This window comes from Trachemys scripta, chromosome 8 (assembly GCF_013100865.1).
Source record: "Trachemys scripta elegans isolate TJP31775 chromosome 8, CAS_Tse_1.0, whole genome shotgun sequence".
NCBI classification, from domain to species: Eukaryota; Metazoa; Chordata; order Testudines; family Emydidae; genus Trachemys; species Trachemys scripta.
The window spans coordinates 50,064,973-50,087,892 of record NC_048305.1 but is presented as its reverse complement, the minus strand read 5'-3'; the positions used below and the strand labels follow the sequence as shown (position 1 = coordinate 50,087,892).

Below are 22,920 nucleotides of genomic sequence, written 5' to 3'. Positions count from 1 at the left end.
TTCCCAGCTGAGACTAACCTTGCGTGCTGGTCACCTGAGTTAACTTTGCAGTGGAGACATGCCTCTAGTGCAGGGGTGGGTAAACTACAGCCTGTAGGCTGCATCCGGCCCACCAGCCGTTTTAATCTGGCCCTCGAGCTCTCGCTGGGGAGCGGGTTCTGGGGCTTGCCCCTCTCTGTGCGGCTCCTGCCGGGGAGCAGGGTCGGGGCTGCTCCGCACGGCTCCCAGAAGCAGCGGCCCCTATGCATAGCGGCAGCCAGGGGGCTCCACTCCACACGCTGCCCCTGCCCCAAGCGCCACGCTCGCAGCTCCCAATGGCTGGGAACTGTGGCCAGTGGGAGCTGCAGGGGATGTGGCGGCGCGCAGCAGAGTTGCCTGGCCGTGCCTCTGCATAGGAGCTGGAGGGGGACATGCTGCTGCTTCCAGAAGCTCCTTGAGGTAAGTGCTGCCTGGAGCCTGCATCCCTGAGCTACCCCTCCCTCGGTCCCAGCTCAAGCACCCTCCTGCACCCCAAAGCCCTCATCCCCAGCCCCACCCTAGAGCCTGCATCCCGAGCCAGAGCCATCACCCCATGAGAGATGAGGGTCCCAGAGCCTGGGCTCCAGCCTGAGATCAAACATTTACACTGCAGTTTTACAACCCCACAAGCCCAAGTTAGCTGACATAGGCCAGCTGCGGGTGTCTAATTGCTGCATAGATGTACCCAAAGAGCAAGTTGGGTTAGAAAAGCTCTTTTTCTGTAGAGTGGCAAGTGTCTGTTTTGATTTTTTGGCATAATTTGATATTCCTTTAAGATATTATATTGTTTGGAAGCGACATTTCCTAACCTGCTGCAGTACATTATTATTACAGGATTTTCTAAACAGAGGTTGATTTTTTTTTTTCATAACACTTGTGTTGCAGTTCCTAAACAAGCTAGATAAATTCCTTGTCTGATACTGTACGCTTGATAAGGTCCCAGAGTGAATTTACCTGTGCCATTCTGGATACCAGCATATTCAAAGTACATAATAAACAGCTACAGCCCTAGTTGCAAGGAGATTGGAACAACTTATATGCCTATAAGGTGGTTGGAATAACATGTATTGTAAACCACCAAATAGGTTAGATACTATTACTTTTGAAGCTGTAAGTCCTAAGATTCTTACTGACTTTTTATTCTCTTACTTTGTAAAAGTAGCTTCTTGGAATTCTATATTCAGAGTCTCTTGATGGCTCCAGATCAGATTGGCTCATTTTGAGTTTATAAACTTTTTTTTTCCAACTCCTAAAACTGAAAACTCAGCCTGGATTCAGAACATGGAGCTCCATACTTTTGGGCTCTCACATCACCAACAATAAAAATTCTGCAATTAGAATTTGTGATAACTGTGTGTGAGCCAGCATAGAATCTCTGTCTTAATTGTGTTGGGTCTGAAATAGAAATAGAAATAAATAATAAAGCTTTTATTTTGGTCAGAAAAGTAACCAAATGCTCCTGGATGCTCTTAAGGAGAAGGTCTATAGTTATAAGAAGATGCTACACCTCTACCCCGATATAACGCGACCCGATATAACATGAATTTGGATATAACACGGTAAAGCAGTGCTCCGCGGGGCGCACTCCGGCGGATCAAAGCAAGTGCGATATAATGCAGTTTCACCTATAACGCGGTAAGATTTTTTGGCTCCAGAGGACAGCGTTAAATCGGGGTAGAGGTGTACTTTTATGTACTTCCACTTTGGAGCAGAACATGACTCAGTTAAGTTGAAAAAACATCTTTCAATTTCATGTTCATTGGCCCTCTAAAAGGGAAATGTAAGTTGTAGCAATTGCAGAAGAATCTCCCATTATAGTTCCTTGTTTTCACATGCTCGTAACTTTCTAAAACACTGATCTTTTGGGGCTGAAGTTATCCATGCCTGGTTTCTTCAAAGATTTTTTTAAATTTGAGCAAAATCCTTTTGAGTTTGGAAACATGGTGCAAAAATAACTTTCCCCGTGTAATTAAAATATTCTAACCACCTTTCCTAGAAAAAAATCCTATGAACAAAAATGGCTTAAGTTTGAAACTCATGGATACCAATGGCTTTTAAACAAAGCAGAAGTACAACTTCTTTGAAAAGTATGTATTAATCATTCATAATAGAAAATCTATTTGTGTGCAGTGCAAATTTAACATGGACATGTGTTTTCCATGTGTGTGCATGGTTAATTAAGTGTACATTTCTTAGTTCCTTGATCCGACAATCTCTTCTGCTGAAAAAGGTGTAGAGCAAGGGGCTTGCTAAGGTCAAGCTAAACAGCTCTGGAATATTTTTTAGCTTTTCTTTAATAAAAAAAAACACAAAACAAATGCAAAACCCAGTTACAATTGCACAGTTAAAATAACAATGTTAAAAGTTAAGGTTTTACAACAGCATTGTTAACTCAGCCACATTGCGCAAATGCAATTTTTTTTGGTCTGTTTAATTTAATTTTAAATTTGTGTGTGTGTGTGTGTGTGTATATGTGTGTGTGTGTGTGTATATATATATATATATATATATATATTAAAATCACACATTGTCTCATGGTGTATTTACATATATTTAATTTAAAAACACTTCTAAAATTAGTTGGCCAGTGTCATTTACAACAAAAGGGAAAAACATCTCTCAACTGTACTCTTAACTATAAAGAAAGAGCTTACCAGTTGCTCCTTAGACAGATTCCAGTGCTTTTCACAGTTATGAAGCCCACCAAACTTCGGAACGATTATGTCCCAAGTCTTGTCATCTGCAGAAAATGTTTTGACCCCATATATCCAAATGTAGGATCTATGGGTGTGAGCGCATTAGTTTATCTCAAGTGTCATATTTGTGCATAGGGAAAGAGGTCTATTGATACCCGTATCCTAGAACATAGCTTGTGGAGCTCTAACATAAATATGGTTTTTCATCTTTATTGGAATTTGTGAATTTTTTCTAATAGCATACTCTTAATGCTGCATTAAGTCTTTTGCATTTAATTAATGAGGCCCCATGTGTCATGTGATGAGTATTATTTTTCAGCAGGTGAGAATCCCAGAGGAGCGGAGTAATCCTGAAGTGTTGCAGTTTTGCTCTGCTAAAATTGCCTGTTCAGTATTTCAGAATAGTTATCTTTCTGCCTCATCAATATGTCTCAAACTTTTTGTTCCTTCCCTATTATGAAGATGTGAAATTGTAGAAATAAGGATACTTAGTGTGGGATAATCGCAAGGAATTAGAAGCATGAATTCTCCAGGGTTGCGATTAGCTCTTGCTAATCACTTTACTTGTCAAATCTTATTGATTAGTATCTACACACATGGACAGGATAATGAGTAGGTAAGGGGAGGTGACAAAGCTAGAAATCAATCATTCTTCCATTGTGTCACAAATTCTTGATTACATTCCAAGACTCCTGAGGTGGATTTATAGTTGTTGTAGGACTTTCCTAGCCCCTGTCTTTAAAAACCTCAGTTATTTAAGCTTCTTTACATATCAAGCTTTTTAATAAGGGATATTAGAACTGAATTAGATGACAGTAAGCCTAGAAAATTGCTAGTATGTAGGGAACAAAATGAGCCTTTAATCTATTATGTATTCATTGATACATGTGTCTGACTCACTTTGTTTTGATAAATTTTTTTGCTCAAATGAAAAAGTGGTGATGCTGTCTCATACTAAAAGAAACCTTATTGGACTCATGTGCTCTTGATAGTGCTTGGAGTTCAATACCTATGTAATATAATTTTTATAATAGTACTCAGTTATGTTGTTAATATAACCAAAACTAAAGTCTCATATTAACTGTTTCTACTATGGTTTTCTCTGTGCTGCATTGACTTGGAGGCAGAGCCAGATTGGGATAGGATTGGCTCCACCCATTTCAGGATGCAGCCAGTTCTGTTCCCACAGACTTGCGGGCATCCCTGTGTGTTTTTTTTTTTTTTTTTTTTTTTTTTTTTTGCAGAGCATAGGGATTTTCTCCTCCACAGCTAGCAGCAATTTTCCCTCTCAGGGAGACCACAAAATAGAATGGGGTGGGCAAACTTTTTGGCCCAAGGGCCATATCTGAGTATAGAAATTGTACGGTGGGTCATGAATGCTCACAAAATTGGGATTGGGGTGCAGGAGGGGTTGAGGGCTCTGGCTGGGGGTACAGGCTCTGGAGTGGGGCTGGGGATGAGGGGTTTGTGGTGTAGGAGGGTGCTCCAGGCTGAGACTGAGGGGTTTGGAAGGCGGGAGGGGGATCAGGGCTGGAGCAGGGGGTTGAGGTTTGTGGGGGAGTGTGGGCTCCGGCTGGTGGTGCAGGCTCTGGGTTGGGGCTGAGGAGTTTGGGGTGCAGGAGGGTGCTCCAGGCTGGGACCGAGGGGTTCGGAGGGGGATCAATGCTGGGGTAGGGGGTTGGGGCATGGGGGGGTGGGGCATTGGGGTGTGGTTCAGGGGTGCAAGCTCCAGGTAGCACTTACCTCAAGCAGCTCCCGGAAGCAGCGGCATGTCCCCCCTCTGTCTCCTACGCAGAGGCATGGCCAGGCAGCTCTGCTGCGCACCGCCCTGTCCGCGGGCGCTGGCCCTGCAGCTCCTATTGGCCACAGTTCCAGGCCAATGGGAGCTGTGGAGGTGGCGCTTGGGGCGGGGGCAGTGTGCGAGCGGAGCTCCCTGGCTGCCCCTATGCATAGAAGCTGGAGAGGGGACATGCCACTGCTTCTGGGAGCTGTGTGGAGCGGCCCAAGATCTCTCTCCCCAGCGGGAGCTTGAGGGCCAGATTAAAACAGTTGGTGGGCCAGATGCGGCCCACGGGCTGTAGTTTTCCCGCCCCTGAAATAGAGGATAAGACTGTGATGAAATTAAGATGGAGAAGAAATGCCAATCTGCTCAGTCCTTCATGGAGGAACAAACCTTTCTTGTCATATGGGAGAGTTTCCCTCTGTATGTTGTCCAGTTCCTCTTTATCTCTGGCCACTTCAGTTTCTACTGGTACAGTCACAGCACCGCTTCTTACAAGGGTACTTTCTGGTATCTTTCCCAGAGCAGAGTAGGGGTTTCTCGCTCTCTGGGACAGCTGTACCTCTCTTATTCCCCTCCCGCTCCCCCTAGCCCTTGCCTCAGCTGCTGTTATTGCTAACCATCCAGCCTCATTCTGTGGTGCCTAGCAACCTTCCTTCAGTGGTTCTTTTTTTTTTTTTTGAGCAGTCTGTTGTGTTACTTTAATCTCCCTTCTCCCATTCTTTCTCTTTCTCTCTAAGCAAAGGCAATAGTGAATTTATTCACTGTAGGCGATCTTCCCCTGTCACTTTTCCTAGCTGAGCTTGAAGGAGCATTACTACTCCTTCTCCACCTAGCTCTGTCCAAGAGCCTCCAAAGTCATTTTCCCTTACCAAAGTTAGACAGGATTTTTTTTTTTAAGAGAAACTTAACATTCTTAATGATTCACATGATATCTTTCCTCCCTCGAGAGTTCTGCTTTCTGCTTAAAAAATCCTGAATTCAGGGCTTTGTTCCTGACACCACTCTACAAATCAATAAAGAGGGAAAGTTTCTCCTTCTTGGCGGAATTCAACTAGGGGGGCAGGGAGAAACCACTCCTCTGCAGAGAAAGGTGAATTATCCTGAGTGGGTGTCCCAGATTCATCAACTATCTGCGTATCTGCCTGGAACCTCCAGATTCCAAACTTCACAAGTAAGGATAAAACAACAGTAAGACCATTGGGATATATGCCTCTCTTCTTCCGAAAAGCTCTGCATTCCTTTTCACTTGTTGTTCAAAGGCTTCATAATGTGACATAAGAGGTTGTGATATCAAAAACATATGGGATTTCCCAGTAAATGTAGGAGACTCAAAAATTCTTTGCAAACTAAGCTCTTCCACAATGGATGTGGCAAAAGGTTCCACAGCAGGACATTCAAGACATCAACAGTCTGTCTGTCTTGCTCAGGTTCTTCTGACCAATGATCTCCAGAGACTTATCCCAAAGAGGAAAAGATCTGAAATTTGTGCTTTGTAATTCGGCGGAGTGCATCCACAATACCGAGGCTAGCATAGACTTTCGGAGCGTTGCACTGTGGGTAGCTATCCCACAATTCCCACAGTTTCTGCCACCCATTGGAATTCTGGGTTGAGCTCCCATTGCCTGATGGGGCAAAAACATTGTTGCGGGTGGTTTTGGGTACATGTTGTCAGTCGTCCCTCCCTCCATGAGAGCAATGGCAGACAATCGTTTCGCGCCTTTTTTTCTGCACAGACGCTATACCACAGCAAGCTCAGCCGCTGCTGTTGTGTCCTGGGTGTTGCTGGCAGCAGATGGTACAATAGGGCTGCAAACCATTGTCATCGAACGACTGCTTCTGCTGCCACTCTGCTCTCCTGCTCTGGCAGCAGATGCTATACCATGGCAAGCATGGAGCCCACTCAGCTCAAGACAGCAGTCATGAACATTGTAAACACCTCGCGCATTATCGTGCAGTTTATGTTGAACCAGAACCTGAAAAACGAGACGAGGAGGAGGCTGCGACTGCAGCGCGGTGATGAGGACATGGACACAGAATTCTCTCAAACCGCAGGCCCAGCGCTTTGGAGATCATGCTGTTAATGGGACAGGTTATAGCTGTGGAACGCCGATTTTGGGCCCGGGAAACAAGCACAGAATGGTGGGACCGCATAGTGTTGCAGGTCTGGGATGATTCCCAGTGGCTGTTTTGCATGCGTAAGGGCACTTTCATGGAACTTTGACTTGCTTTCCCTTGCCCTGAAGTGCAAGAATACCAAGATGAGAGCAGCCCTCACAGTTGAGAAGCGAGTGGCGATAGCCCTGTGGAAGCTTGCAATGCCAGACAGCTACCGGTCAGTTGAGAATCAATTTGGAGTGGGATCACAGCAGCCCCCACAGTAATTTGCCAAGTAGCCAACGCAATCACTGAGCTGCTACTATCAAGGGTAGTGACTCTGGGAAATGTGCAGGTCCTAATGGATGGCTTTGCTGCAATGGGATTCCCTAACTGTGGGTGGGGCGATAGATGGAACGCATATCCCTATCTTGGAACCAGAGCACCAAGGCAGCCAGTACATAAACCGAAAGGGATATTTTTTCAATGGTGCTGCAAGCACTGGGGACGTTTCACCAACATCAACGTGGGATGGCCAGGAAAAGTACATGACGTTCGCATCTTCAGGAACTCTGGTCTGTCTGAACGGCTGCAGCAAGGGACTTACTTTCCAGACCAGAACATAACCGTTGGGGATGTTGAAATGCCTATAATTATCCTTGGGGATCCAGCCTACCCCTTAATGCTATGGCTCATGAAGCCATACACAGGCACCCTGGACAGTAGTCAGGAGCTGTTCAACTCTAGGCTGAGCAAGTGCAGAATGGTGGTAGAATGTGCATTTGGATGTTTAAAAGCACGCTGGCGCAGTTTACTGACTCGGTTAGACCTCGGTGAAACCAATATTCCCATCATTATTACTGCTTGCTGTGTGCTCCACAATATCTGAGAGAGTAAGGGGGAGACACTTATGGCGGGATGGGAGGTTGAGGCAAAATTGCCTGGCCGCTGATTACACGCAGCCTGACACCAGGGCGGTTAGAGGAGCACAGCAGGGCACGCTGCACATCAGAGAAGCTTTGAAAACCAGTCTCATGACTGGCCAGGCTACGCTGTGAAAGTTGTTTCTCCTTGATGAAAACCCGCCTCCTTGGTTCACTCTACTTTCCTGTAAGCCAACCGCCCTCCCCTTTTCAATCACCGCTTGCAGAAGCAGTAAAGTCATTGTTTCAAATTCATGCATTCTTTATTAATTAGTCACAGAAATAGGGGGATAACTGCCAGGGTAGCCTGGGAGGGGTGGAGGAGGAGGGAAGCACTGGGTGGGATATTGAAGGAGGGAAGGACAGTGCCACACTGCACTTCAAAACTTATTGAATGCCAGCTTTCTGTTGCTTGGGCAGTCCTCTGGGGTGGAATAGTTGGGTGCCCGGAGCCCCCCGCCCCGCGTTCTTGTGCGTCTGGGTGAGGAAGCTGTGGAACTTGGGGAGGAGGGAAGTGTGTTACACAGGGGCTGCAGCAGCAGTCTGTGCTCCTGCTGCCTTTCCTGCACCTCAACCATATGCCGGAGCATATCAGTTTGATCCTCCAGTAGCCTCAGCATTGCATCCTGCCTCCTCTCATCACACTGTTGCCACCGCTCCTCTTGTTCCAGCCATCTATCCTCTTGCGCATCCCTCCTGTCCTTGCATTCATTTTGTGCTTTCCTGGACTCTGACATTGTCTGCCTCCACACATTCTGCTGGGCTCTTTCAGTGTGGGAGGACTGCATGAGCTCAGAGAACATTTCATCGTGAGTGCGCTTTTTTTCGACGCCTTATCTGCACTAGCCTCTGGGATGGAGATGATAGGGGGAGCGTTGAAACATTTGCAGCTGCGGGAGGAAAAAAGGGAGTTGGGTTGACCATTTAAAATGGGTTGGCCATTTAAAAGGAGGGGCTGTGGTTTTCGGGTTAACATGCAGCACAAACCCAACTAACCCCCGCCCCCCCACACACCCAATTCTCTGGGATGATTGCTTCACTCCTCCCTCCCCCCACCACGTGGCTAACAGCGGTGATGATTTCTTTTCAGCCACAGGCACACAGCCCAGCAGGAACAGCCACCTCTGAATGTCCCCTTAATAAAATTCTCCTATTTCAACCAGGTGACCATGAATGATATCACTCTCCTGAGGATAACACAGAGAGATAAAGAAGGGATGTTGCTTGACTGCATTCCAGTAGCTTTACTGGCCGTGAATGCATCCCAAGTCTTCAGGGCAAATTAATCATTAAACACGCTTGCTTTTAAACCATGTATTATATTTACAAAGGTACACTCACCAGAGGTGCCTTCCCCACCTTCAAGGTTCGGGAGCCCAGGTTGCGAGGGTAATGTCTCCAGGGTGCTAAACAGTTCCTGGCTGTCGGGGAGAATGGTTTCTCCGCTTGCCTGCTGTGCGCTATCTTCAACCACCTCCTCATCTTCCTCATCCACAAAATCCTCATCCCTGTTGTGTGAGACTCCCTTGCAGGAGTCCACGTACAGGGATGGGGTAGTTGTAGGGGCACTCCTTAGAACTGCATGCAGCTCATCATAGAAGTGGCATGTCTGGGGGTCTGACCTGGAGTGGCCGTTTGCCTCTTTGGTTTTTTGGTAGGCTTGCTTCAGCTCCTTAAGTTTCACGCAGCACTGCGGCGGGTCCCTGTTATAGCCTCTGTCCTTCATGCCCTTGGAGATTTTTTCCAAATATTTTAGCATTTCGTCTTTTGGAACGGAGTTCTGATAGCACGGATTCGTCTCTCCATACAGCGATCAGATCCAATACCTCCCATTCAGTCCATGCTGGAGCTCTTTTGCGATTCTGGGATTCCATGGTCACCTCTGCAATGAGCTCTGCATGGTCACCTGTGCTGATCAGCTTGCCACGGTGGCCAAACAGGAAATAAAATTCAAAAGTTCGCGGGGCTTTTCCTGTCTACCTGGCCAGTGCATCTGAGTTGAGTGCTGTCCAGAGCGGTCACAATGGAGCACTTTGGGATAGCTCCCGGAGGCCAATACCGTCGAATTGCGTCCCCATTACCTCCAAATTTGACTGTCGATTTCAGCACTAAACCCCTCGTCGGGGAGGAGTACAGAAATAGATTTTAAGACCCCTTTAAGTTGACAAAAATGGCTTCGTCATGTGGACGGGTGCAGGATTAAATCAATCTAATGCTACTAAATTCGACCTAAACTCTTAGTATAGACCAGGGCTAAGGACACAGTGCCTACACTGTGGGGATTCAAGAACAGTAGGGAGCATGAGGATGAACATACATCCCGTGATGGGCATTGGTCCTCTAAATCTAGTAGAGATTCAGTTAAAAATTGCTTCTAATTATATGCTAGAGTAGGTGGCTGCCTTGGATCCTGTGGGTTCAAGGTAACAGGTCCTCCTTTGAAGTATCCTAAGAATCTAAAGATAATGGGATCTCTTAGGATCCAAGGTACTCAGATCCTTTGTGTGGAAGGGGTTGTGGAACTGGCTTTCCCCAAATAAGCTATACAGAAAGCTGTCTTGAGGGCTCTTTGGAGTAGTCTGGACCTCCATCCACACTCGGGTCCAATGGCTCTTTGGGGGACCTGCTTTTCCTGCAGATGCCTTTGTTTCAGATCCACTCCTTTTCTCATATCCAACAAGAATTGGACATTCTCTGGATCCACAAAGGGAAGGGCCTGAATCCCAGCAGGCATCCTTCTGTGTCTCCTTTTCTGTTGTGACTACCCAACATGCAGTTCTACCCCTCTAGAATTATCTTCTCCTCTGGGATTTTGCTTTCCTTCAGTGTTTTGATCTTTCACTACCCAGTGTCTCTCTTCCCTGGAAGAACAAGAAAGTTCTCTTCTTACCACATATGATTTCACCTTTGTTCTTTAGTTATGTTGGCACCCTGTGAAAGGATCAATTTAGGAGGAAGGCCCATTATCCTGCTGCCTTTATTTGAGATTTTGACTGTTGGGAAAGCTCAAGAACTTGCAAGATATTTCTTGAGGGTCTCATATATCTGTGTGGCTATGTCGGTAGCTATGGCTGTCCTTGTCCTCAGGCACAGTTGGCCATGAAATTTTGCAGCCAGATTAACACTTAAATCACTGAGAAATTTTTTTTTGTAATGAAGCAGCAGCCCTTGATCTGATATCAGAGAGACTTGCACTTCTATTCAAGGGATTTAATCCAGCACAGTTCTTGATTTTTGTCATTCTGGATTCGTTCTTTCCTAGAGGTTGCTAGAAATGTGGGATGCCTTAGGTCCAGCTTGTGACAGGTTGGGTCACAGAGATCCCCTTGGGACTGCCACCTGATGGGCTGAGATGACCTCGGAGTCTGTTTTCCATGGTAGCTTGGGACTTCAGCACCCTGTCTTGTTAAGCCAGACACGCTAGCCCGCTACAAACATAGATCTGGGTCTGAACCACGTCCCCCACAAGCTGCAGACTTAACTGAAAACAGCTTAAGAAGTGCTCCTGTCTCTAGCACCCAGACATCCAGTTCCCAATGGGGTCCAAACCCCAAATAAATCCTTTTTACTCTGTATAAAGCTTATATGGGGTAAACTCATAAATTGTTCACCCTCTATAATACTGATAGAGATGCACAGCTGTTTGCTCCCCCAGGTATTAATTACTTGTTCTGGGTTAATTAGCAAAAGGTGATTTTATTAAGTATAGAAAGTAGGATTTAAGTTAGTGTTACCAAACAGCAAATGTAAAAAATCGGGACGGGGGTGGGAGGTAATAGGAGCCTATATAAGAAAAAGACCCAAAAATCCCGACTGTCCCTGTAAAATCGGGACATCTGGTCACCCTAATTTAAGTGGTTTCAAGTAACAGACAGAACAAAGTAAATTACCAAGCAAAATAAAACCAAACCACTCAAATCTAATCCTAACTCAGTAGGAAACTAAATGCAGGTAAATCTCGCCCTCAGAGATGTTCCAATAAGCTTCTTTCACAGACTAGACTCATTCCTAGTCTGGGTCCAGCAATCACACCCCAGTAGTTACTGTCCTTTGTTCCAGTTTCTTTCAGGCATCTCTTTGGCCCGCTGAAGACAAAATGGAGGGGTTTCCAGGGCCTTTTATATTTTGTCTTGTGGGCGGAAATCCCTTTGTTCTCCTGTGCAAAATCACAAGATGGAGTCTGTAGCCACCTGGGCAAGTCACGTGTATGAATGATTCAGCTTTTTGCAGGCTGACGCCATTGTTTACATGTTAGTTTGAACGTTCCCAGGGAAGCTCAGATGTAGATTGGTGTCTCCCAAAGTTCATTGCTAGTTAAGTACTCCCAATTACTTGAATAACCCCTTCACACTGTGTTGACCAAATCTGCTCTGTGCTTCCTACAGCAAACACTTTAAATACAAGCATAGAGCCAGCGCTCATAACTTCAGATATAAAAATGATACATGCATACAAATAAGATGAATATATTCAGTAGATCATAACCTTTGCAAAGATACGGTACATGGCATTTCTAGCATAAAACATATTCCAGTTATGTTATTTAGACTCATGAGCATATTTCTATAAAGCATTATGAGGTGCAACGTCAAACAGCTAAACTGAAAATTCAGTTTTGCCGGAGGCCCTAGAACCAATTCTAATTTCAGCTCTTGTCAGCAGATCATGACTTTTGTCAGAATGTTATGCAATTTAGCTCTGCTCCATGTCCTGAATCTTCCCCATGCCCTAGAACTAAATACATGGAATTTTCCTAGGTCTGAAAGTGAATATCCTGCACAAATATACACTTTTCAGTTTCTGCAAAAGGAAGACATGGACAAAAAAAGTGAATTAACCATCCACAGAGCAAGTGATTTATGAGGGTGGCATCCTTATTAATCCTCAATGAGTTTCAGTGGCCCCCTAAAAACTCAACTTTGGATGTTTATTATAAAGCTTCCATTTGAAGCACTTCACCCTGTTGCTATATTATTTCTCTTTATGGTGACTGAAGCTCTCAGTGGCATCTCATTAGTGCACATTTTACTCAAATTAGGGACTTGCTTTAAAGATAAAGTTGTCTTCCATTCTGTTATCCTTACCCTGTTCACTGAAAGGAAACATTACGGCACATTGTGGAGAGGCAAAGAACTTAACTTCAAAAGGATTAAATGTTTTAGGAAATCACATGTCTTTCACCCTCTATTATTCTGTAATAGAAGGAAGCCAAGATATCAAAGTTCTCCATTGCCAGGTGAGTGAAATTCTGTATCAACGAAGCTTATAAAATCCACCTCCACGTTCATCAGATGTTATAAATTGGATGTGGAGACTCCTTTAAGCTGGTGTGCACTACACACAGTCCATACAATCTTTGTTTTCTGACTTGGGTGTTTCACTGCTAATTAGTCCCAGACTAAGAATAATGGACCTGGTTGTAGGTACGGATGCTATACCTGACCATTATGCCAAAAACAAACACACACAAAAATAACTTTCTAGCTTATGGAATTTACGGAACATTTTCTGTAAATGTGGATTTGCATAAGTCGGGTTTGCGTAACCCGGGGAGTGTCTGTAGTATGGTCTCTGTATAGCTAAGTTAGCTTTTTTAAGGCCCACTGGATTGAAATTTTCCCCTCTAATTAGTCCTGATCACATTGGTCCTTTTTAGCTCTATAGAAGATGCTTTCAGTACGGTATAGGATTATTAGGGTGTACACACATTGTAACAGAAATGTAGTATAGTACAGCTCTGAAACTATTTTTACTGGCTCTATTCCAAGATGGGTAGAGCCAATTACTGTCCCAGTGATTGACAAGTCTGACTTGCGTTAAGTCTGCACAAGAAAAGTGGGGGTGGGAGGAAATACTATGATTAGTGAGGCTATCTATCCAGAGAAAAGAAATGATCAGATAAGAACTACCTAGCCCTAAAACATCCTACAATGGATGAAAAGCATAATTAAATTATCCATTGAAGAGTGTAATCAAAATGAAAACAAACTGACTTAACAGTTTTTGTTAGACTAAAGCTAAACCATATAAAATATTCATGTTGAAAACAGTTCTTTAGACATGTCATGGCGCAAGATGACATCTAAATTGATCTGTTTGAATGTTCAGCTACTTAGTTTAGTTGGCTGAATAAGCTTGCTGTAACTTGTTTTTTAAAATGTTTGTGCATAGACTTAGTACTCACAAAAGTGAGACTAATACTACTATCTGCCGCTTAAACATTATAGCAGCACCACCTGACTTTAGTACACCTCAGTCTTGACTCACCACACCCCTCTTCTTACAGTCTCTGGGCTCTTACAAAGCTCTCCCAATATGGCTGTCCTCACCTGAAATGCCTACTGCTATTCCAAAGACTGTCACTTGTGTTAAATAGTATGGTTTGTTTTTAGCACTGTGAACTCTCCAGGGAGTAGGATGAGACCAATCCTTACTTAGGGCACGTCTTCACTAGCAATGTTAAAGCGCTAAAAATACCACCTCCATGAGGCACATAGCTCCCAGTGCTGGTGACCTGTCTACACTGGCCCTTTACAGCACTGAAACTGCAACGCTCAGGGGTGTGTTTTCACACCCCTGAACGAGAAAGTTGCAGCGCTGTAAAGTGCCTGTGCAGATAAGTCCTTAGTAGTTAATGTAAAAACAACTGTGTGATAAGCCTATGCTTTCTTTAAAAGATTTGTCCTTCTACAGATAGATAGTAAAGGAAGTCCCAGATCTCCCATTTCAAGGTTTATGTAACAGTTAATAGTAGTTGGAAACTAACAAGTCTCTGTTGTTAGGTACATATAACGGAGCCCACTTTTTTTTTTCCAGATGACTGCAACACCTGCCACTTGTTTCTTTGCCATTTTCTAATCTCTGGCTGCAAGCCAATATGTTGTAGAGTAATAATAATTTTAGAGCAGATTTCCTGATATTTATGTCCATGCTCCATTTTTGAAATGTTTTAATGTGATTTTTTTTTTATGGAGTTTATGAAAGTGAGGGATTAATGACACTGACAGCTAGAGCTGAACATAACTAGGACACATGCTGTGTAAGCTTCCCCTACAGACAGCTTTGCTAATATTACCTCTAACCAGACCAACAGTGCCCATTAATATTCTAGTTATGGCTTTCTCAAGCTGATGCTGCCACTTATACAATGCTGCATGTACTGGTTTTGTAAATCATCTGCAGTCTAGTTTTAAATCCCTGAACTAACTGCATTTGTGACCAAAATAAATGAGCCCAGAACTTTAGAGGTGTGAGATCAGTGCATTAACACACTGTCACCTAACTTCGGGGAAAGAGAAATCTAAAAATCGATACCTGTTTTTCTTTTCCCTCTCTAAAAAGACTTTTCTCTTCAAAGACAATAAAATGTTAAATAGTTAATTCTTAATGTGATTGTGCTAGTGAGTTACTATAGCAGAGTCGACATAGTAGACTCTATGTTCAGTGGCAGATACTTTAGAGAAGCCTGTTCTCTGCAAAGTATTTTATTGCTTTAAGAACCAAACTCAAGTACTCAAGCTGTTGTTTCTGGGAGTAGTTTGCTGATCAGCATTGGAGTTTAAGATGAACCTTACAGATGTCTTTGAGTTTGGATGACCTGAGAGGCTTCTACATATCTATGTTTAAAAAGATGCATTGTATTTCATTTCCAGAAATCTTGTCACTCTTTAGTGGAACTGCCCAGTTAGTAACCATTTTTAAAACACAGCCCCAGAGCTGGTCATCAGTGACATTTAACTTAGTGAATTAAACTGACACTGAAATAGTGCTGGCACTGCCAGGCTGCCTGCTGTAAAGTCCTCTGCTAGTCCTATGTGTCTTGGGGAACCAGATCTACAGTGAAGCTTTTCTTTTGTCTGTTACCAATATATATAGTTATAGTAGAGCCTATTAGCGAAGCCAGCTTCAAACTACCCAATTTTCAAACTACTTCGCTCCAATGCATCCTGTGATTTATGTGAAGTTGTTAGTGATTGAGTAGATGGTGCTCTTTTCTCTGAATAGCTACTGAAGACCTGCACGGTTTTAGGGGGCGGTAGTGTATTAAGTCTCCATCTTTCAATGAGATGTACGTCCAAAGCCATGGAGTGTCATGGAGACTTAACATTGGTGCCCTGGGCAGATCCCTGCTCTGGCAATGTAATGGCAAACTTTTTGGATAGGCAGAATGTAATTTCAACTGCATATGGTTATCCTTGGCACGTTTTTATGAAAAGGAAGTACTAATTATTCTCTTGATAAAGGATTTTGAAGAGTTGCTTTTTCGTTAGAGGTCTGCATTTTATTTAAGGTCATGTGATCCCTGTGGCTCTCAGCAGGTTTCAAGCCACAATTATTTGTAAAGAACTGTTAGATCCTTGTAAGGAAGGTGTTTAGAGAAGTACATTTTAATAATCTGGAGCCTTTTGTGACTACTTTTGAAGAACATAATCTTGCTTGTACTGTTTTTATTTCACAACCATAAGTTTAATTTAATGTAGTCTGCTTGCTCATCTAGGTAATGTGTACACTTTTGTGCATAGTGTCTATCTGAAATGATGTTTGCTAATTTAGTTAAGGCATCATAAATTAAGTCCATTACTTGATGTCTATGGTGGTTCCAGTACAAATTGGTTTAGATTTCCTTTATTCTTTTATCTACAGCAACTGGAGCAGATCCAGAAAGAGCTAAGCGTTCTGGAAGAGGATATTAAACGAGTGGAGGTGAGGAGCCTAGACTTCCTTTGCAACACTGGCTGTGTTTTATTTCCATCAAATTCAGATGAAGGGGAGAGCAATTCCAAAGTAGAGACACCCTCTTGGAGAACATCCTGCCACTTACTCCTCTCTGGGCTGGTCTACACTGGAGGGGGATTGATCTAAGATACTTCCACTTCAGCTATGCTATTCACGTAGCTGAAGTTGTGTATCTTAGATCGATTTACCTTGGGTCCTCACGTCGCGGGATCGATGGCCGCGGCTCCCCCGTCAACTCCGCTACCGCCACTCACTCTGGTGGAGTTCCGGAGTCGACGGGGAGCGTGTTCGGGATCGATATATCATGTCTTAACGAGACGTGATATATCGATCCCGATAAATCAGTCTCTACCCGCCAATACGGTGGGTAATCTGGAAGTACCCTCTGTTATGAGTGGGGCTTCCACTGATTGGCTATACAGCTGTGGCTGTATAACATCGGGAGAGATGGTCTTTCAGATAAAGGGATGTCAGGCCGTTTAGGGCTTTATACATCAAAACAAACACCTTACATTCTATCCAGTAAAGAAGTGGTCGCCTGTGTAGGTCCAAAAGCGCTGGTTCTGTGCGCTCTGATCATGTACCCTGTAACTAATGAGCTGCAGCATTCTGCACCAGCTTCACTTTCTAGACAGTTTTTAAGATGTAGCCCCATGTAGAGTATATTGCAATGATCTGATCTGAAGGTGACAATCATGCATGATAGTTGCAAGATCTGTCCACCTCTGAAAGAAACAGGTGCCACATCTTGGTTATATGTAGATTTTAAAAGGTGTGTTTGGGGGGAGGTGACCAGGCCATAGCTTCTACCTGATCTTTCAATAGCAACTGGGAATCTAACCAGACTACTAGATTGTGCATCTCCCCCATCAGTGATAGGTGATGCTGCTGAAGCCTAGTGTGTAACTTAATCTTTTCTGGTTCAGTTCAGTTCCCCATGTATTCTTGCCTTGACCCAAATTCCACATTCCTTTCCATCTGCAAAGGCTGTTTTAGGAATACATTTGTATCTGTCTTAGTAGTGTGATTGCAGAACAAGTGAGCCGCCATGTAAGATGCATTTTGGGGAAATGGCCAGATTCCTGCTTCTGAGCTGGTGGCGGCAGGATATCTCTCAGATAGTACCATTGATCTCTAATATGTAAGAATCAAGTCGCCTTGAGCAAGATGCACTGGCCACAGGCCCTTACAAGACCAACTGGAATGGCAGCAGGAAATAGGAATCAGATATTGGGGAAAGAGGGAAGATTCCTTTGTATGAATTAAGCAAAATTAGATACCTATGGTTACGTACTTCAAAAAATTAAATTATATACCAAAACTGTGTATATGAAAGATGCCCATTGCATGCATGTCTTTCATTTTGTTGTAACTTGGCTCTCTGTTTCAGGAAATGAGTGGCTTGTATTCCCCAGTCAGTGAGGATAGTACGGTGCCTCAATTCGAAGCCCCCTCGCCTTCAAACAGGTACAAAGCTCGCAGCTGCTCAGAATTTGTGCTGCAGATCCCTCATATGGCTTTAGTCCTCTGCTATGCCATGCACACAAGTCCACTAGTTCTTGGATCAGATAAAAATAACATTCACATGGCCCATCTGTTTTCTCAGTGGTATTTATTTTCATGCCAATAAATTAGTGAAGAGAATGCTGTGTTGTGAATTCACAGCTGGCTTAAAGATCTTCCTTTTCCAGAATGCTTTGAAAAATGTTCAGCTTTTCAGTACTGTACAGGTAAGTCTGCAGACAATCTGAGTTGCTGGGTGTAAAACATTTAGTGTTAAACATGCACCTGTGTTTTTAAGGTCATGTATTTAATTTGTGGTGTTTGGCACATACAATGTCCAAAACAGTTTCACATTAAATACATGAATGACCTTTGATTTCCTGTTCAATATGAAAGGTTAAATTTGCATGTTCCCATGGTCAGATTTTTAAATTTAACAGACTCATTGGTTCTACCCACCTGCCTGCACTCTGTGGAGTTAAATGTCATTTCCCTAGTGTATTGTTGATGGGAATTTTTCTGTCTGGGATATTATGTGCCCTGGATTGCAGATAAAATTGTGAATAACCTTTTGTGTGTCCAAGTTGCACATGTGAGCAATTCAGTTTAAAGTGAGTTTCACTCTGCATACATTCCTATATTCATTCAGCTGGAATAAGTTACGATGCCCTCAAACTCTCATCCGGCTTATAAACGAATGGGCTAATGAACGAGTATATACAGTAAGTTCTGCAGAAGTAGATTGTCTAGTTCTGTCGCATGAAGCAAGTTAACAAGTGAATTTTTTTCAAGCACTGCTTTATACCATTTGGGATCTGGAATAATAATTTTTCTAGCCCGAGAAGTTGTTTGAAAACAATTTTAAAAATCTGTCTGAAACCTGTGTAGGCTAGTCTAGCAAGGCTTTTCTGGCATTCTTTCAGGTCTGTAGAGTACATGTGCTTTGGCCACTATAGATCTTGGTCACAAAACTACTCAAATTATTCATAGCTATGTTGATAAAACTGCTTTGCTTTAGTCTTTGATATAGCAAAATATGTATCTTGTAAGCCCATTGGGCTTCTTGGTTTTAGAAATGTGACTGTTACACTGCTGTGACCCAGCATTCCTTTTGTAAGAAGATCCATTTACTGCTGCTCTTCTCCAGGCCGTGTGACTTGAATGAAGCATTATTTAATCTGGCATTAACTGAACCTGGTAGAGACTAGTAGGGACTTATACAGAGTGCACGTGTGGTAGTCTCTCACCAAACTTTTGAGAGAGGTCCCTTCCTGTACTCCTCAGTGACTCTGCCAAAATCAGGGCTTGTTCTGTAGTTTCTCTGCTAAAATGAGAAGTGGCAAGTGAAGGTTAAGAGGCTTTGCTTGCTGGATGACTTCTAGGGCCTGTATCTCTTGACACATAGTGGTCCTGTGTCTGGTTTCATATGACCAAAGATTTGAATTCTTTGGGTTTATTTTCTAGAAACCTCCTACTCTCTGAAATTAATTTGGCTTTCAGCACTAAACATGTGTTGTGGTGAATAGTTCAAAAACTGCAACCTAGATCTTTCCTTGGAAAGCGTACTACAGAGTAATTGATGGGAGCTTTAAAATTTGCTGAGTCCTCCAGTTCTGTTAACTGAAATACTTCATCTTAAAAACATACGTTTTTAGAGACACAGTGAACCAGTAAGAATGAAATGTATTTATATTTTCATGTATTAGTTATAATATATAATTTTCCATGTTCAAATACTTTATTAAATTATATGGATATTTTCAACTTTTGCTGTTAATTAAAATGGTGTGTTTAAACCAGTACATATCTTGTCAGCATACTTTGTCATAATTTATCTGGTGAGCATTCATTACTAATGCATTTTATAAAATAGCATAAAGTTACCTTAAATATGTGTGATGGAAAACAGACTTTTCCTTTTGTCTGTCATACTGTTTAATTTATTTTGTTCTATTTTTCCTTCAGATTTACAGCATTCCCCCTTGAAATTTAGAGCCTTCAGTCTTGTGCCCCTGTCTGATTTATCCTTTAATCCACTTTTACTTCTGATTCAGTAGTCCTAGGGTTACCATATTTTGTGCCTCCAAATGGAGGACACTCCATGGGGCCCCGCCCACGCCCCCGCCCCAACTCCGCCCCCTCCCCAAAGTCTCCGCCCCCTCCCCTGCTTCCCGCGAACATTTAATTCGTGGGAAGCCTGAAGCTGGTAAGGGGGAGTGTGGGGGGAGGAGGTGCGGCCCAGGCTGGCCCCCCGGCGGCTCCAGCCTGGGTCGGCTCGGGCCCTGGGGTGCCGGCCCCGGCCGACCACCCCGGGCCTGCCCAGCACTGCCGGCCCCCGGCGGCCCAGCGCACCCCCCGCTACCCTGGACCGGCTCCCGGCCCCGCGCACCCCCCGGCCCCGTGACCCCGGACCGGCTCCCGGCTCCGCGGCCCAGCGCACCCCTCCCCCCGCCACCCCGGACTGGCCCGCGGCCCCGCGCACCCCCCCGCCACCCCGGACCGGCTCCCGGCTCCCGGCCCGGCTCCCGGCCTGGCACCGCTCCCCGCCTGGCCCCGCGCCGGGCCCGGCACCATGCCCCCGGCCCCGCGACCCCGGCCCGGCCCCGGCCGATCCCTCCCTTCCGATTTTCCCGGACATGCCCGGCTTTTGGGGATTTCCCCCCGGACGGGGATTTGAACCCCCAAAAGCCGGACATGTCCGGGAAAATCCGGACGTATGGTAACCCTAGTAGTCCACTCCAATACTCTGGTTTTTCATTCTCTCCCCCCTCCCCCACCACCTCGAATGTCTCCAGACCCTGTTTAAAGACCAGTTCAACTTTTTTTCTCTATTTTCCACATTTGTCTCTTAGTCGTCATAAGCAACTATCACTTTTTTGGCTATGTGCTTTCTATTTCCATCTCATTTATATCCACACTCTCAAACTTTAAATAATCCTATATTTTTTGTAGGTGAATACTACTGGAGGAAACCTCACTGTTGTAACTTTGCTGAATTTGTTTTCAGTATGTGTAACTAATGCTTCTTAAAAGAAATCAAAACTTTTTTTTGTGCGCTCTTCTGCAAGATGTGATGAAACATTGTGGGGTAATAGTACAGTACTTTTTTTACAGGATTAAGGTTTTCTAGTTTTGTGTATTAGGGAAATACAAACAATTAGGAGGAGGGTTAAAAACTAATACTTCTCAAAAAGTTTCTCTTCACCCTCCCCCAAATAAAATAAACAAACCCTAGTCAACCTAGTGTGTCTTTTGGTTGGTGAATGACCTCAGGGGAATACATCTCTAGTTTCTGAGGCAGTAATAGAAAATTTAACCATTCTGTCATGAGTTCCTGGGGAAGACCCAATAAAAATTAATTACATGGTTGCCAAAGGGTCACTTTGTTTAAGTAGTATTTTTTGTTCATTGACTCCAGTTCTTTGTCTCAAAATTTTCTCCTTCTTGCTCCAGTTGCCACCCACAGGTTGATGTTCGTCCCCTTTTTTGTTCCCAGATTTTATAATGCCTTTTATAATTTATTAATGAATGTAGCTGAATTTCTTAATCACAAAAATATTAAAAAGCCTTTGTTAACAGGACTTTACATTTAAGATTCTTGTAATCTTTCTTTTTTCAATTATTCAAGTACCTGCAAGTCAGCTTCCGCTAAGGGTGTTAGACAAAACTGGCTTAGAATTTGTCTGTGGATAGCGGAATTATATCTATGCTTCTGGAACCAGATTATATTGCGTTACCAGCACATCTATAGCAAAAATAAGACTCAACACTTTAAGGCTGCTGTTAATTGCATTTGTACTTGCCTCTTGTAACAGCTTATTTTCCATTGTTTTCCAGCTGTGCATCTCTCTCCTGCTGTCACCGGCAGGAACTGGTGTATACATTTTGTTAGTTTGCCTGCTCCCTCATCCCCCCATGATTAAAGTTTATTGTCCCTGAGTATGCTTGAAGCATCATTGTTACTTTTTTTCCTCCATAAAGCTCTAGTAGAAAATAATTCTTTTCCTAGAAGATGTTTTTGTTTTTTGCTTGTAGCTTTTCTATTTTGACTGTGCAAGTGTTAAGACATCAGCAGTTGGCGTTAACTTTTAAGTGAACTACAGATGTGTTTAAAAAAGTTTTAACATTCTCTTCAACTCAGATTTGCCTCCAGTAGATTTTTAAAGCTAATATTGGAGTAAAGTATTAAAGCCCAATTACAAGTATTTTGGCTTTCTAGATTTACGGCTTGTGGAAACGCGCTTAATGCTATGTTGGTAGTCCCATCATGCACTGGAATGTCAGTGTTGCTGATCAGTGCTGGCAACCATAACCTAAACATAAATCTGTGTAAAATCACTTTTTTACAAAACCAAGACCAATAAAAATATTTCCAGTAACCTTATAAAAACTACCTGTTCCTCCAACCTCCCGCCCCCCCCCCCCCAAACATAATCTTCAGTGAGAGCAATACTTCTGTCTAACATGCATTGTAGGTGAGGAAATGAAAGTGAAACTGAATAATCTGTTTCAAGCCATATGAAATAAAGTAAACAAGCCAAGAATAGTGGTGAAAGCAAGGCTTTCAAAATACATTTTTACAGTAGATATTTGTAACACAGATAGTTTGTTGACTAAATAATTTTAACATGATAGTGTTCTTGTGTGGTAATCTAAAAATACTTGGAGGCAAATAAAAGGCTGATTATTAAGGGGTAGTGGGGAAAGGATTTGTCTATCATATAGAAATAAAATGTTACGAGCAAGATTTTCAAGCACCGGTGCCTAAAGTTAGGGTTCTAAATGCTTTAGTTGGCTAAATAATGGGCCTGATTTACAAAAGTGCTGAGCAGTCTGTAGCGCCTACTGAAGTCAGCGGGAGCGGGTGCTCAGGCCGTGTGACTGTAGCTCACAAACACCTAGTTCGGTGCCTCGCTTTAGGCAAGCTGTTTTTCAAATCTTGGCTTCAGTCAATGCATGAGGGTGGTCAGCATGATAGGAGCTAACTATAAATAACTATTCTTATAGAGAAGTGGTTTGTTCATTTCCTAGCCTCTGGAAAAAAAATCCAGAAGAGGCGAACTCTGCATCTTATCTCAAAATTAAAAGTATGCAAAACTGGAAAATAGCTTGCCATAGGGATGTTTCTGAGCTGTAATTCTGGATCTGAACATCAAATCAGAGAGCT

The 22,920-nt window shown here is 43.5% G+C and overlaps 1 protein-coding gene across 2 annotated transcripts in view; it reads left to right on the top strand.

Moving 5' to 3' along the window:
* Positions 1-22,920, top strand: part of COP1 (COP1 E3 ubiquitin ligase) — a 205,685-nt gene that overhangs the window by 25,709 nt on the left and 157,056 nt on the right. For both annotated transcript variants that reach the window (XM_034778467.1, XM_034778468.1), the window contains exons 7-8: positions 16,158-16,217; positions 17,641-17,717. In XM_034778467.1, the coding sequence (XP_034634358.1) occupies positions 16,158-16,217; positions 17,641-17,717 (137 nt within the window). The remainder of the gene's footprint in view (positions 1-16,157; positions 16,218-17,640; positions 17,718-22,920) is intronic.